Source organism: Bufo bufo, chromosome 8 (genome assembly GCF_905171765.1).
Source record: "Bufo bufo chromosome 8, aBufBuf1.1, whole genome shotgun sequence".
NCBI classification, from domain to species: Eukaryota; Metazoa; Chordata; class Amphibia; order Anura; family Bufonidae; genus Bufo; species Bufo bufo.
This window is the reverse complement of record NC_053396.1, coordinates 10907842-10924873: the sequence shown is the minus strand read 5'-3', so window position 1 is coordinate 10924873 and position 17032 is coordinate 10907842. Positions and strand designations below refer to the sequence as shown.

General features: G+C 49.3%; 2 protein-coding genes across 2 annotated transcripts; one reads left to right on the top strand and one right to left on the bottom strand.

Moving 5' to 3' along the window:
• Positions 1-902: 902 nt before the first annotated feature.
• On the bottom strand, positions 903-4532 carry LOC121009252 (ER membrane protein complex subunit 3-like). The gene is made up of 8 exons (XM_040442244.1): positions 4331-4532; positions 2898-2955; positions 2731-2824; positions 2546-2650; positions 2209-2290; positions 2054-2133; positions 1277-1359; positions 903-1085 (listed from the first exon to the last, which is right to left on the bottom strand). Exons 1-8 carry the CDS (start codon positions 4483-4485, stop codon positions 990-992), a joined length of 753 nt encoding a protein of 250 aa, XP_040298178.1. The 5' UTR covers positions 4486-4532; the 3' UTR covers positions 903-989.
• Positions 4533-4540: 8 nt separating this feature from the next.
• Positions 4541-13896, top strand: UXT (ubiquitously expressed prefoldin like chaperone). The gene is made up of 6 exons (XM_040442245.1): positions 4541-4718; positions 9699-9780; positions 10038-10105; positions 10346-10453; positions 13263-13326; positions 13663-13896. The coding sequence occupies exons 1-6, from the start codon at positions 4657-4659 to the stop codon at positions 13708-13710; spliced, it is 432 nt and encodes a 143-aa protein (XP_040298179.1). The 5' UTR covers positions 4541-4656; the 3' UTR covers positions 13711-13896.
• The last annotated feature ends 3136 nt before the right edge of the window (positions 13897-17032 follow it).

Below are 17032 nucleotides of genomic sequence, written 5' to 3'. Positions count from 1 at the left end.
AGGGTCCCTAGAGGTGAGACATACACCTGTCTCAAGAATGGGGCCCCGTTGTGAAACTGAGAGCACGTCGCGCATGCGCAGCCACCCCCATATTGGCGGTCCCACATGCACGGCTTGCTCTCCATTCACTTTGGGTCCTGCTCCTTGCAGACCTTTATGGCCTATCCTATCAATCTCAGATGGGACACCCCTTTAAGGGCCCTTTCACACTTCCGTTCTTGTCTTCCGGCATAGAGTTCCGTCGTCGGGGCTCTATGCCGGAAGAATCCTGATCAGGATTATCCTAATGCATTCTGAATGGAGAGAAATCCGTTCAGGATGCATCAGGATGTCTTCAGTTCCGGACCGGAACGTTTTTTTTGGCCGGAGAAAATACCGCAGCATGCTGCGCTTTTTGCTCCGGTCAAAAATCCTGAACACTTGCCGCAAGGCCGGATCCGGAATTAATGCCCATTGAAAGGCTTAAGCTAAACGTCGTTTCGGCGCATTGCCGGATCCGACGTTTAGCTTTTTCTGAATGGTTACCATGGCTGCCGGGACGCTAAAGTCCTGGTTGCCATGGTAAAGTGTAGTGGGGAGCAGTATACTTACCGTCCGTGCGGCTCCCCGGGCGCTCCAGAGTGACGTCATTCTGGAGCGCCCCGGGAGCCGCACGGACGGTAAGTATACTGCTCCCCCGCTCCCCACTACTACTATGGCACCTGGACTTTAATAGCGTCCTGGCTGCCATAGTAACACTGAACGCATTTTGAAGACGGATCAGTCTTGCGGTGTTACGGATCCGGCAGGCACCTCCGGCAAATGGAGTGCACGACGGATCCGGACAACGCAAGTGTGAAAGAGGCCTTAGTCACAGCACCCTGGCAGTCGCCCTTTCGGCCAATCAATTCCATAACCCATGATATTATAATAGGACTTTAATTTTGGCAATCTGTAAGAAAAAAAAAAATACTGTGTCCAAGGGTAAGGTCTTTTTGGCCGTGTGGCGATTACTGCTCCAGGTTCAGGTCCTTCGAGACGAGATCTTCCTCCACGTTCTCCAGCGCCCACTGATGTTCTGTGATCTCCATGGCTTCCCATTCGGCCTAAACGAGATGGAAACCATCAAACTGCAGCCTTTTCTTGACCACAGTCGCCCTATCTAATTCCCGGAGGGGTGTGGGGACAACAAGGAAAGGGTCTCTCTAGTGACCAGGCGGCCAAACACAATTCTCTGTATCCTCCAAAACGACCGACAAACGGTTGCGCAGTTCTATAGATTTCGGGGCGCACTTACTTTGAAGGCTTTATTGGTGTCTTGTGGTGCGGCCATGGCCGCTCCGGTCATCTGGTCCTCCATGACACGGCTCTGGTCGGCAGCTGGAAGGCAGACACAAGACCCAAGAGGTTAAAAGCTCCCCCGACAGGGGTCGACAGAAGGCGGGGTGCAATCTGGGGGCTCTCTAGCTCGTGCAAAACTACAACTCCCAGCATGCCGGGACTTGGTCGTTTTGTAGAAGGTTGCAAACCTTAAAGAGCAACCGTCAACAGGATCAACCCTAATAAACAAGGCATGCTACCTAGTAGTGATACCGGAAAAAAAAAAAAGACCTTTATTCTTTATGCAAATGAAGGCCTCAGTGCATCGGGGGTGGGGCCTAGCCCCTAAGTGCACTGAAGCCCTCATTTGACTAAATGTTAAGTCTTTTTATTTTTTCTCAGGAACACTGCAAGGACTGATCATTTTAATCAGCAGGAACAACCCCACCAGGCAGTATGTCTGGTTTATTTGGGGGGGGATTGAGATCCTGCTAAATCTTTTTAAAATTTGCTGTAGTGGGGAGGTTATCCAGAGGTGAAGTCACCCGGCATAAAATCATCTGTCGGACTCTAGGGGGCGCTCTACGCACCGCCTGAATCCTTCCAGACATGAAAAGTTTGGACTGTCAGGAGTAGAAAAACATGGCCGCCGTCCACGGGTTGTGTCTGGTGCTTCGCTGGGCTGAGCTGCAATACCGCACACAACCTGTGGACAGGTGTGGCGCTGTTTCGGGAAGGAAGATCTACGACTCACCATTGTCCTGTCCCAGGATCAGCGTGTACATGCTCCTCAGGCCAAACACGTTGAGGAAATACCAGGAGGCAGAGCTCACCCTACAAGACACCCACAGGTCAGATCAGCGGCCGAGTCCAGCAGCGGGCGGCGTCCAGCGGGAGAGACACACTTACCAAGAGGCGTCTAGGGACTCGAGCTCAATGCCCCGCTGCAGCATGGGCTTGAATCGCAGGGTCAGGGGGAAGGGAACCTTGGCTGGAAAGACACAAAATAATGTGAAAACCGCTTTTCAATATCTTCCTTCCCTGAAGAGATAAAACCGCTAGAAATGACAGGCCCGAAGCCTGAGGCTGCACTACTGAGACACTACCATGCCAAAGACCCATCTGCCCCCTACCTTGGCCTAGATCGTATCAGAGAGGTACTGGATCTGAAGCTTTCAGTAGTGCAGCCTCAGGCTTTGAGGGATGGTATCTCAGAGGGCAGTGAAAGGGGCTTTTTAACTCTTACTCGTCAGGAAGCCAGAGAAGGCCCAGTTGATCCATCCGCCGATGAGGATCATGGGGAGGACGTTGGTGAGGTTGCCCTTCATCATCTCCGTCATCATGGAGGGATCTGTGGGTCGGGAAAAGGAGACGCTGAGTCGGGTGAACGTACCGCGGGTGGTCTGCATCCTGGGGGCGCGGGGTACCTACCTGTCATTGGGTTCTTCTGGATCACTTTCCTCTTGGTCTTCTTGAAGAAGCCGGTCTCTGCGTCGTTGAAGTACAACTTCCTCATGAGGAACGACTGGAGGAGAAAGGAGAAGGCCGTCACCCCCCCACCCCATGGACCCCTGCAGGGTGGTCGCGGGGGTACTCACCTGCCTGGGGATGTATTTCCCGTTCTCCCTGAGGATTCGGCTCCGGATCAAAACCTGACTGAGGGATGGAAGGAGGACAGGTTAGGGAGAGAGCGGGGGAGGGGTGACAACTCAAAAGGGCCACAGACTACAGGGGTGGACTACAAGGTACAAATCTGGGGCCACAAGTATGAGCAGGAGGGGTCACAGCACAGGGGCCACATTAGTATGTGGGGGAGGGTTCACAGCACAGGGGCCACATTAGTATGAGCAGGAAGAGTCACAGCACAGGGGCCACATTAAGGGAGGAAACAGCACAGGGGCCACATTAGTATGTGGGGGAGGGTTCACAGCACAGGGGCCACATTAGTATGAGCAGGAAGAGTCACAGCACAGGGGCCACATTAGGGGAGGAAACAGCACAGGGGCCACATTAGTATGTGGGGGAGAGGTCACAGGGCAGGGGCCACATTAGGGGAGGAAACAGCACAGGGGCCACATTAGTATGAAGGGGAGGAGTCACAGCATAAGGGCCACAGACTGCGGGGGGGAGGAGGGGTGGACTGCAAGGTGCAAATCTGGGGCCACAAGTATGAGCAGGAGGGGTCACAGCACAGGGACCACATTAGTATGTGGGGGAGGGGTCACAGCACAGGGGCCACATTAGTATGTGGGGGAGGGGTCACAGCACAGGGGCCACATTAGGGGAGGAAACAGCACAGGGGCCACATTAGTATGTGGGGAGAGGTCACAGGGCAGGGGCCACATTAGGGGAGGAAACAGCACAGGGGCCACATTAGTATGAAGGGGAGGAGTCACAGCATAAGGGCCACAGACTGCGGGGGGGGAGGAGGGGTGGACTGCAAGGTGCAAATCTGGGGCCACAAGTATGAGCAGGAGGGGTCACAGCACAGGGACCACATTAGTATGTGGGGGAGGGGTCACAGCACAGGGGCCACATTAGTATGTGGGGGAGGAGTCACAGCACAGGGGCCACATTAGTATGTGGAGGAGGGGTCACAGCACAGGGGCCACATTAGTATGTGGAGGAGGGGTCACAGCACAGGGGCCACATTAGTATGTGGGGGAGGAGTCACAGCACAGGGGCCACATTAGTATGTGGGGGAGGAGTCGCAGCACAGGGGCCACATTAGTATGCGGGGGAGGAGTCACAGCACAGGGGCCACATTAGTATGCGGGGAGGAGTCACAGCACAGGGGCCACATTAGTATGCGGGGGAGGAGTCACAGCACAGGGGCCACATTAGTAAGCGGGGGAGGAGTCACAGCACAGGGGCCACATTAGTATGCGGGGGAGGAGTCACAGCACAGGGGCCACATTAGTATGTGGGGGAGGAGTCGCAGCACAGGGGCCACATAACAGTCATAACCCAGTCAGAAGTAAGAGGAGCGACAGCTCAGGGGCCACAGAAGCTTATCACACAGGGGCCCCACCTGTCACTCAGGGGCTCCAGCTCCGTCTTCTTCTCCCCTTGCAGCAGCCGGGTGATATGATGCCTCAGGAGGCCGCTGTAGAAGGTGATGAAGACGATGGGTAACACAACCCACAGCCGTATACTGGAGTCCAGCAGCAGCTCCGGGATAGCCATCTTGTCTGAGAGGTCAAAGCGGAAAGACGCACACCACTTCCGGTTCGTCCGCCAGGAACAATCATGGCGGCGCGGGTGCCTAATACGTCATTTCTAGTCATGTGACTGAAGGAAGGCTGGGTGACGTCAGAGCCCGCGTGGTGCTGCTGCTGCCTCCAGGCTGCTCCAGACATGGAGGAGAAGGTCCTCAGGTACGAGGCCTTCCTGACGGACACTCTGCAGAGAGACCTGAGGTGCGTACCACGTGACTGTCATGTGACTGGCTACATGCACGTGATCCATGTGGGACACTAGAACAGCCTTCAGGGGGATTGTAGGTGCTGCACCTTGCTGTGTTAGGGGTGTGTGCTGTGTGTAAGGCCCCTCCCCCACATAGTGGCCACACCCACCAGGACCTGCTGAGAGGGCTCAATCATAACCTGCCAGGAAGGGTGCCCCTATACTGTGTCAGCTGAGTGCCCTCATATACAGGTGCCAGGAGGGGTGCGCTGTATGCCCTATCCACAGCCGAGCGGAGTACCTTTATTTACAAGTGCCAGGGAGAGTGCCCCCATACACTAGTCTGAATGGGTGACAACATGTACAGTGAAAGACATAGGGCGCCCAAAGAATCCAGTGTCCAGGGCGGAGCGCCCTTATATACAGTGTCAGCGGAGCGCCCTTATATACAGTGTCAGCGGAGCGCCCTTATATACAGTGTCAGCGGAGCGCCCTTATATACAGTGTCAGCGGAGCGCCCTTATATACAGTGTCAGCGGAGCGCCCTTATATACAGTGTCAGCGGAGCGCCCTTATATACAGTGTCAGCGGAGCGCCCTTATATACAGTGTCAACGAAGTGTGCCCTTATATACAGTGCCAGCGGAGCGCCCTTATATACAGTGCCAGCGGAGCGCCCTTATATACAGTGTCAGCTGAGTGCCCTTATATACAGTGTCAGCGGAGCGCCCTTATATACAGTGTCAACGAAGTGTGCCCTTATATACAGTGCCAGCGGAGCGCCCTTATATACAGTGTCAGCGGAGCGCCCTTATATACAGTGTCAGCGGAGCGCCCTTATATACAGTGCCAGCGGAGCGCCCTTATATACAGTGTCAGCGGAGTGCCCTTATATACAGTGTCAGCGGAGCGCCCTTATATACAGTGTCAGCGGAGCGCCCTTATATACAGTGCCAGCGGAGCGCCCTTATATACAGTGCCAGCGGAGCGCCCTTATATACAGTGCCAGCGGAGCGCCCTTATATACAGTGTCAGCGGAGCGCCCTTATATACAGTGTCAACGAAGTGTGCCCTTATATACAGTGCCAGCGGAGCGCCCTTATATACAGTGCCAGCGGAGCGCCCTTATATACAGTGCCAGCGGGGCGCCCTTATATACAGTGTCAGCGGAGCGCCCTTATATACAGTGCCAGCGGGGCGCCCTTATATACAGTGTCAGCTGAGTGCCCTTATATACAGTGTCAGCGGAGCGCCCTTATATACAGTGCCAGCGGAGCGCCCTTATATACAGTGCCAGCGGAGCGCCCTTATATACAGTGCCAGCGGAGCGCCCTTATATACAGTGCCAGCGGAGCGCCCTTATATACAGTGCCAGCGGAGCGCCCTTATATAAAGTGTCAGCGGAGCGTGCCCTTATATACAGTGTCAGCGGAGCGCCCTTATATACAGTGCCAGCGGAGCGCCCTTATATACAGTGTCAGCTGAGTGCCCTTATATACAGTGCCAGCGGAGCGCCCTTATATACAGTGTCAGCGGAGCGCCCTTATATACAGTGCCAGCGGGGCGCCCTTATATACAGTGCCAGCGGGGCGCCCTTATATACAGTGTCAGCGGAGCGCCCTTATATACAGTGTCAGCTGAGTGCCCTTATATACAGTGTCAGCGGAGCGCCCTTATATACAGTGCCAGCGGAGCGCCCTTATATACAGTGCCAGCGGAGCGCCCTTATATACAGTGCCAGCGGAGCGCCCTTATATACAGTGCCAGCGGAGCGCCCTTATATACAGTGCCAGCGGAGCGCCCTTATATAAAGTGTCAGCGGAGCGTGCCCTTATATACAGTGTCAGCGGAGCGCCCTTATATACAGTGCCAGCGGAGCGCCCTTATATACAGTGTCAGCTGAGTGCCCTTATATACAGTGCCAGCGGAGCGCCCTTATATACAGTGTCAGCGGAGCGCCCTTATATACAGTGCCAGCGGAGCGCCCTTATATACAGTGCCAGCGGAGCGCCCTTATATACAGTGTCAGCGGAGCGCCCTTATATACAGTGTCAGCGGAGCGCCCTTATATACAGTGCCAGCGGAGCGCCCTTATATACAGTGCCAGCGGAGCGCCCTTATATACAGTGTCAGCGGAGCGCCCTTATATACAGTGCTAGCGGAGCGCCCTTATATACAGTGTCAGCGGAGCGCCCTTATATACAGTGCCAGCGGAGCGCCCTTATATACAGTGCCAGCGGAGCGCCCTTATATACAGTGCCAGCGGAGCGCCCTTATATACAGTGTCAGCGGAGCGCCCTTATATACAGTGTCAGCGGAGCGCCCTTATATACAGTGTCAGCGGAGCGCCCTTATATACAGTGTCAGCGGAGCGCCCTTATATACAGTGTCAGCGGAGCGCCCTTATATACAGTGTCAGCGGAGCGCCCTTATATACAGTGCCAGCGGAGCGCCCTTATATACAGTGTCAGCTGAGTGCCCTTATATACAGTGCCAGCGGAGCGCCCTTATATACAGTGTCAGCGGAGCGCCCTTATATACAGTGTCAGCGGAGCGCCCTTATATACAGTGCCAGCGGAGCGCCCTTATATACAGTGTCAGCGGAGCGCCCTTATATACAGTGTCAGCTGAGTGCCCTTATATACAGTGCCAGCGGAGCGCCCTTATATACAGTGTCAGCGGAGCGCCCTTATATACAGTGTCAGCGGAGCGCCCTTATATACAGTGTCAGCGGAGCGCCCTTATATACAGTGTCAGCGGAGCGCCCTTATATACAGTGTCAGCGGAGCGCCCTTATATACAGTGTCAGCGGAGCGCCCTTATATACAGTGTCAGCGGAGCGCCCTTATATACAGTGTCAGCGGAGCGCCCTTATATACAGTGCCAGCGGAGCGCCCTTATATACAGTGTCAGCTGAGTGCCCTTATATACAGTGCCAGCGGAGCGCCCTTATATACAGTGTCAGCGGAGCGCCCTTATATACAGTGTCAGCGGAGCGCCCTTATATACAGTGCCAGCGGAGCGCCCTTATATACAGTGCCAGCGGAGTGCCCTTATATACAGTGTCAGCGGAGCGCCCTTATATACAGTGCTAGCGGAGCGCCCTTATATACAGTGTCAGCGGAGCGCCCTTATATACAGTGCCAGCGGAGCGCCCTTATATACAGTGTCAGCTGAGTGCCCTTATATACAGTGCCAGCGGAGCGCCCTTATATACAGTGTCAGCGGAGCGCCCTTATATACAGTGTCAGCGGAGCGCCCTTATATACAGTGTCAGCGGAGCGCCCTTATATACAGTGTCAGCGGAGCGCCCTTATATACAGTGTCAGCGGAGCGCCCTTATATACAGTGTCAGCGGGGCGCCCTTATATACAGTGTCAGCGGAGCGCCCTTATATACAGTGTCAGCGGAGTGTGCCCTTATATACAGTGCCAGCGGAGCGCCCTTATATACAGTGCCAGCGGAGCGCCCTTATATACAGTGTCAGCGGAGCGCCCTTATATACAGTGCCAGCGGAGCGCCCTTATATACAGTGCCAGCGGAGCGCCCTTATATACAGTGCCAGCGGAGCGCCCTTATATACAGTGCCAGCGGAGCGCCCTTATATACAGTGTCAGCAGTGTCCTTATTTACAGGTGCCAGGAGGGGTGCACTGTATGCCCCATACACAGCCGAGCGGAGTACCCTTATTTACAAGTGCCCCCCATACACTTGCCTAATTGGGTGCCTATGAACAGTACCAGCCTGAGCTCCTCCATAAACAGTCCCGGCCTTAGACCTCCTAAGAACAGTACCAGCCTGAGCTCCTCCATAGACAGTCCCAGCCTTAGTCCTCCTATGAACCGTACCAGCCTGAGCCCCTCCATAAACAGTCCCGGCCTTAGACCTCTTATGAACAGTACCAGCCTGAGCCCCTCCATAAACAGTCCCGGCCTTAGTCCTCCTATGAACAGTACCAGCCTGAGCCCCTCCATAAACAGTCCCGGCCTTAGTCCTCCTATGAACAGTACCAGCCTGAGCCCCTCCATAAACAGTCCCGGCCTTAGTCCTCCTATGAACAGTACCAGCCTGAGCCCCTCCATAAACAGTCCCAGCCTTAGACCTCCTATGAACAGCACCAGCCTGAGCCCCTCCATAAACAGTCCCGGCATTAGTCCTCCTATGAACAGTACCAGCCTAAGCCCCCCATAAACAGTCCCGGCCTTAGTCCTCCTATGAACAGCACCAGCCTGAGCCCCATCCATAAACAGTCCCAGCCTTAGACCTCCTATGAACAGTACCAGCCTGAGCCCCTCCATAAACAGTCCCAGCCTTAGACCTCCTATGTACAGCACCAGCCTGAGCCCCTCCATAAACAGTCCCGGCATTAGTCCTCCTATGAACAGTACCAGCCTAAGCCCCCCATAAACAGTCCCGGCCTTAGACCTCCTATAAACAGTACCAGCCTGAGCTCCTCCATAAACAGTCCCGGCCTTAGGCCTGCTATGAACAGTACCAGCCTGAGCCCCTCCATAAACAGTCCCGGCCTTAGTCCTCCTATGAACAGTAACAACCTGAGCCACTTCCATAAACAGTCCCGGCCTTAGTCCTCCTATGAACAGTACCAGCCTGAGCTCCTCCATAAACAGTCTCGGCCTTAGGCCTGCTATGAACAGTACCAGCCTGAGCCCCTCCATAAACAGTCCCGGCCTTAGACCTCCTAGACCCTCCATAAACAGTCCCGGCCTTAGACCTCCTATGAACAGTACCAGCCTGAGCCCCTCCATAAACAGTCCCGGCATTAGTCCTCCTATGAACAGTACCAACCTGAGCCACTTCCATAAACAGCGCCACCCTTAGCCCTCTCATGGACATTATCAGTCTTGGCCCTCCATAGACAGTGCCAGTCACCGACCCCTCTGTGAGCAGTGCCCGTCAGTACGCCTGGCAGGTTTACAGGTCGCTTTGATGTTACGGTCACTTTCTAGATAAATCTTTCATTTGTCTTGTTTGCAGGCGAGTGCTGGAGAACCGTGACCGTGTGTATGAGAAGATCAGCCAGTACCTGCAGCTGAAGAACGTCATTGAGAAGCTGCAGGTGCAGGATTTAACCCTTTAAAATCTCCATAGACCTTAGTGGCCAATATAGACTGATGGCTATGGGTTTTATGGTGCCTCGGGTTGGATTCATGGTGGAAGAATGCTGGCGCCCCCTACTGGCAGGAAGTCTATTCCACATGCCAAATGTTTACATATCCCTGAGTGCCCCCTCCTACGGACCCCATAGCAGCTGCATGCACCACTCTGGAGTATGTATGTCCTTGTGTTCATGAGACCTTTTTTATGTTCCTGCAGGAGTTGGAGTCGGGACCTCTCCAGACACAGGTCGACTTGGGCTGCAATTTCTATGTGAATGCTGAGGTGTGAGTGACCAGTACTACTCTCCTCAATCTCCTCTCTTCCTAACATGCACCATATACATGATGTACAATATACAGGGAGGTTTCTCATGGCATTGAAGGACGCCATCATCAGCCTGAACGGGCTGATAACAGGAGCTCAATAGCTCCACCATCGCCCAACGTGTTGCCGCCTCTTCCTGATGGATTCTTCTTTCACGTTCTTCCTCTATATTCACACTCTGCTGTTTTTTTCCTCCTCAGCCCTGACTCCTCCAAGATATTTGTGGCTTTAGGATTTGGATTTTTTTCTGAGCTGACTCTGGATGAAGCTCTCAGGTTTATCGAGAAGAAGAACAAAATGCTGACGGAGTAAGGAGGTTTATGGAACATCTGACTCTCGTTGTGTCTTCAGTGTAAACGTTATTGGGGTTGTCAGTACGAGCGGCCGTCTTTTAGCCTATTCCATCCTTCATTTCTTTAGTACTTGGCTTGCCTTGTCTCATATTATCTAGATCTGTTTAATTCAGCCTTGTACTGGCTGGTCTAGAATAGTCTGGTCTAATCTAGACTTCTCTAGGGTAGTCTTGTCTGATGTAGATTTGACTAGGGTAGTCTTTTCTAATCTAGATTTATCTAGAATAGTCATTCCAATCTAGATTTCTCTGATAGCCTGGTCTAATCTAGATTTGTCTAGGAAAGTCTTGTCTAATCTAGATTTGCCTAGGATAGTCTTGTCTAATTTAGATGTGCCTAGGATAGTTTGTCTAATCTAGATTTGCCTGGGATAGTTTTGTCTAATCTAGATTTGCCTAGGACAGCATTGTCTAGATTTGTCTAGGGTAGACTTGTCTAATCTAGATTTGTCTACGCTAGTCTTGTCTAATCTAGATTTGTATAGTATAGTCTTGTCTAATCTAGACTTGTCTAGAATAATCTTGCCTAATCTAGATTTGCCTAAAATAGTCTTGTCTAATCTAGATTTGCCTAAAATAGTCTTGTCTGATATAGATTTGTCTAGGATACACTTGTCTAATCTACATTTGTCTACGATAGTCTTGTCTAATCTAGATTTGCCCAGGATAGTTTTGTCTAGTCTAGAATAATCTTGCATAATCTAGATTTGCCTAAAATAGTCTTGTCTAATCTAGATTTGTGTATGATAACTTGTCTAATCCAGATTTGTGTATGATAGACTTGTCTAATCCAGATTTGTCTATGATAGTCTTGTCTAACCTAGATTTGTCTACGATAGTCTTGTCTAATCTACATTTGCCTACTATAGTCTTGTCTAATCTAGATTTGTCTAGAATAATCTTGACTAATCTAGATTTGCCTAAAATAGTCTTGTCTAATCTAGATTTGCCTAAAATAGTCTTGTCTAATCTAGATTTGTGTAGGATAGTCTTGTCTGATGTAGATTTGTCTAGGATACACTTGTCTAATCTACATTTGTCTGCGATAGTCTTGTCTAGTCTAGAGTAATCCTGCCTAATCTAGATTTGCCTAAAATAGTCGTGTCTAATCTAGATTTGTGTATGATAGTCTTGTCTAATCTAGATTTGTGTATGATAGTCTTGTCTAATCTACATTTGTCTAGGGTAGTCTTGTCTAATCTAGATTTGTGTAGGATGGTCTTGTTTGATGTAGATTTGTCTAGGCTAGTCTTGTCTGATCTAAATTTTCCTTGTCTAGTGTAATTTTGTGTTATCTAGATGCGTCTAGACTACTCTTGTTTAATGTAGATGCATGTAGGCTAGTCTACCTAGTCTAATTCTTGATTTGCTAGCCCAGATTTATCTTGGTTTGACTAGTGTATTCTCATGTTATGTTAGATTAGTCTAGGCTGCGTCTTGATGAGATTTGTTTAGGTAAATCTTGGTTTCTCAAGTTTAAACTCAGCAGACCTAGAATACACGAGACAAGACAAATCTAGATTGGTCTAGGCTTGTCAAATGTCATGTAGGTTTCTCTAGATTCGTTTTGACTAACAGATGTAACTAGGCTAGTCATGTCTGATCTTGCCTAGTGCAGTCTTTTGATTTTCTACATTTTTCTTGGTTTGATCGATATAGAAGAGACAGTCTGGATTACATCAGACAAGACACATCTAGATTTGTCAACTCTCATTTTATGTTGATTTGTCTATCTTACTCTTGTCTAATCTAGATGTATATAGACTAGTCACCTCTAACCTATATTTGTCTAAGCCCCTCAAGTCTTACGCTGTGTAAACATATCTAGACTCCTCCTGTCTAAACTAGAAGTATCTAGGATCATCATTTCTAGCATAGCCCTGACGAGTCTCATGTCTTGTAGACTTGTTTAGACTACATTTGTCTGATCTAGATGTATCTACGCTATTCTGGTCTATTTAAGACTTGTTTTGGTTAATGTGAAAGTGGGGAACGTCCAGCACTAGAAAGATAAAATACATCCTTGGGTAGTTTAGTCTCATGTTATCTAGATTTAGGTAAGCCGTGTCTAGTCTATATTAGACTTAGGGCTCATGCACACAAATGTGTGCCGCCCGCGCTGTGCTTTGGGGACTACAAATTGCACCGTCCATGTGGCCTTGAGTGGGTTCGCGATCTGTCTGCGCGGCAAAAAAATTGAGCATGTTGTATTATTTTTATTTTTTTTGCACTGCGGTTGCATGGACCGAAATGCCACGGAAGCGCTTTGTAGTGCTTCTGTGGTCTTCCACTCCACATCTTCCAGATTGCGGACACATTCAAGTGAATGGGTCCTCATCTGTGATACGGTGCGCACACGGCCAGTGCCCATATATTGCGAACCCGCGGTTTTGCGGGCATGAATCAACAAATCTAGACTAGACACAACCTAGATTATGTGAAAAGACTGATCTAGATCAACTAGGCTTGTTGAAATCTCATGTTATGTAGACCACTAATGCCTAATCTTCATGTACTAGGGTTAGCCATGTGTAATCTTGATTTATCTAGGTTTGTATTATGTATTTGTCTTGTGTATATAGTCAAGACTAGACTCAATAAAATCTAGATTGATCATGCTCATGAGACAAAACTAAGCTAGACTAGCCAGGACAAGCCGTATCTAGATTACACAAGATGATATTGGCCAAGTCTGGGTATGTGTAGACTCGTCTTGTCTAGATTTGTTTGCCATGAAGTAATATGTCTTCTTATGCTTCTTCTAGAATTAGTGAGAAGCTGACCACAGATGCTGCAAACATAAAGGCCCATATCAGACTGGTTCTAGAGGTGAGACCCCAAGGGTTAGAGGTGACTGTAGAGGTTGATATGAGAATTTGGACACATTGCATCCCAAAATGGCTCATAGACTATGACGCTACAAGCCAATCGACGGCAGCCATCTACCTGTGTCCACCATGTACCAACCCAGGAGACTTTCCAATTGGACGAGAAGCATAACGTCATAAATTTGCATCAATTATATCAGCATAGTGCATACTGATTGGTTATAGGGGTTATCTCCCCTGGTCGATTCTTTTCCATAAGCCCTATTGAGGTATATGGGGTCTCAGGAGCGAGTTGTGGTGTCCTTAGATTGATGGAATTTTAAATTTTTTTTCCCAGGGTCTGCGGGAATTACAAGATCTGCCTAATGAGCCAGTAAATCAGTGATAGTATCCCAGAAGACAGAGGACTCTTCCTGCACCCACCTTGTATGGGACACAGAGGTGACAGAGACATAGAAGTGTGAGCACATGCACAGGTCCGGTACTAGTGCCGGCGTCCAGTTCAGAGCGCAGGAATAAAGGACTGTTATAAATAATTGTGAATAAACTTTATCAGTTCTGTGCAGACGTTTGATGAGAAAACTGATTGCTGTTCAGATTTGGGATCAATGTGCACATAAATGACATTACTTATCCTGTGCTTATCCTGAGTTATAACCTGTATTATACTCCAGAGCTGCACTCACTATTCTGCTGGTGCAGTCACTGTGTACATACATTACTTATCCTGTGCTGATCCTGAGTTACATCCTATATCATACTCCAGAGCTGCACTCACTATTCTGCTGGTGCAGTCACTTTGTACATACATTACATTACTTATCCTGAGTTACATCCTGTATTATACTCCAGAGCTGCACTCACTATTCTGTTGGTGCAGTCACTGTGTACATACATTACTTATCCTGTACTGATCCTGAGTTACATCCTGTATTATACTCCAGAGCTGCACTCACTATTCTGCTGGTGCAGTCACTTTGTACATACATTACATTACTTATCCTGAGTTACATCCTGTATTATACTCCAGAGCTGCACTCACTATTCTGCCGGTGCAGTCACTGTGTACATACATTACTTATCCAGTACTGATCCTGAGTTACATCCTGTATTATACCCCAGAGCTGCACTCACTATTCTGCTGGTGCAGTCACTGTGTATATACATTACATATCCTGTACTGATCCTGAGTTACATCCTGTATTATACTCCAGAGCTGCACTCACTATTCTGCTGGTGGAGTCACTGTGTACATACATTACGTATCCTGTACTGATCCTGAGTTACATCCTGTATTATACTCCAGAGCTGCACTCACTATTCTGCTGGTGCAGTCACTGTGTACATACATTACTTATCCTGTACTGATCCTGAGTTACATCCTGTATTATACTCCAGAGCTGCACTCACTATTCTGCTGGTGCAGTCACTGTGTACATTACATAACTTATCCTGTACTGATCCTGAGCTACATCCTGTATTATACTCCAGAGCTGCACTCACTATTCTGCTGGTGGAGACACTTTGTACATACCTTACTTATCCTGTACTGATCCTGAGTTACATCCTGTATTATACTCCAGAGCTGCACTCACTATTCTGCTGGTGCAATTACTGTGTAGATACATTACATTACTTATCCTGTACTGATCCTGAGTTACATCCTGTATTATACTCCAGAGCTGCACTCACTATTCTGCTGGTGCAGTTACTGTGTACATACATTACTTATCCTGTACTGATCCTGAGTTACATCCTGTATTATACTCCAGAGCTGCACTCACTATTCTTCTGGTGGAATGTAGAGGCTGATGGATCATGCACTGTACTGTTCATTCATCCTCCATAGGGCTGGTGTACTAGGCTCCTTTCAAGTGAATAAAACCTAGCTGCAGTACCAGGGACACCCTGCAGACAAAGGTGGCGCTGGTTCTGGAAGACAACAACCATGTTTTCCTAACCTCATACAACCCCGTGTTGTTGGATTGTGCAAAGTCTATATGGCTGCTCCAGCTTTCCCTCAGCTCTGAATGGAGACCTTTGCCATTCTGATCCCTCTGTAAGCTGGGTGACTACCTGGCAGGAGGAGCGACTCTACGATTTAACATACTGGCGATCGGATTCTCGCCTTTCAGTCCGCTGCATAAGTGACAGCGGCATCTGAGAGGTTAAATGATATTTTGCTTCTGCAGAAGGGTTAACCCCCGCTTGTCTTCCCATTGGCAGCGCTTTGTCTCTGTTACCATGGAGACAAGGCCTTGCCGCTGCTCGGAATGGGGTGCATACGTAAAGTCACCTCCACAATAACAAGTCTTTATTCCGATGCTGAATGTGCCCGCAGCCCTCCCTCCCGAGGTGGCATTGAATATAGGGGGCACCTGGGGGAGGGTAATTGCCTTTTAACCTCTTCCTTGCTGGAGGGGGTGGGGAAAATGGGACCACCTACAGTGACGACGATTGACTCCTGTCATAAACCAGTAGAACATTTTCATTGTTTACTGGTTGCAGTCAAGGTTTAAAGGGATACTCCACCTCACAGGCGTATATATACGTATATAAAATGGCTGACAAATTGTCAAACTGTCTTTATCGCCCATAGCAACCAATCACAGCTCAGCTTTCATTTTTCCAGAGACGGTTCAGAAATGAAAGCTGCGCGCTGATTGGTTGCTATGGGCAACAACGACAGCCTTACTACAAAACCCACTTGAGTTTCATTTTTTCCTCATCTTCAACATCTCTGCTTGCTGTCATAGCAACCAATGAGAATGCAGGTTACTTTCTCACTGAGAAAAGAGGCGGCCTATGGAACAATGAGAGAGACAAGGGGTTAAATCATAAAACATGGCTGCCAATCAACTATCGCCGCCATTCCTGTTTATATATATATGGTTTTTCAGCATTTTTTCCTGTCAGTGACGTCAATATGGCGCTGTATTCAGGACTCTTCCTGTGGGACTAATAGGGGTCACCCAGCTTTCCTAAAGTCCTGAAAGGCAAATCTGCCTAGTTATACTCAAAGGTGGCGTACCCAATTCAGTAACCCCCCTGAGAGAGCTCTATTAGAGGATTTATAGGTTTTCACACAGCTTTCCTAGAGCCCTAAACAGCAAGTCAGCCTAATAGTCCAGAAATATCTAACAGTGGAAATCGTCACTACGTTACTAGGCAGACAGGTTCTTCAGGACTCCAACAAAATGGCGCCCACATTGGTTGTCGCCCAGCTTTCCTAGAGCCCTGAATAGAAAATCGGTCTATTTATGCAAAGGGGAAAGCATGACTACATTACCAGACTGATACACTCTTCAGGACTCCAGAATAGTGACGTCCATATAGGTTGTCACCCAGCTTTCCTAGAGCCCTGAATAACAAATCAGTCTAGTTATGCAAAGGGGAAAGCATCATTACATTGCCAGACTCATACGCTCTTCAGGACTCCAGCATGATGGCAGCCATATTGGTTGTCACCCAGCTTTTCAAGAGCCCTGAAATGCAAATCCATCTAATTAGACGCTGATGCAAGAGAGTAGAATGGATCACTGACTAACTAGGCCAATGTAAGCTACGATGGCAGCCATATAGGTTGTCACCCAGCTTTCCTAGAGCCCTGACTAGTATATCTGCCTAGGTATGTACAGGGGAAAAGCGAAAGCATCAGCACATTGCAAGGCAGATACGGTCTTCAGGACTCCAGCATAATGGCACCT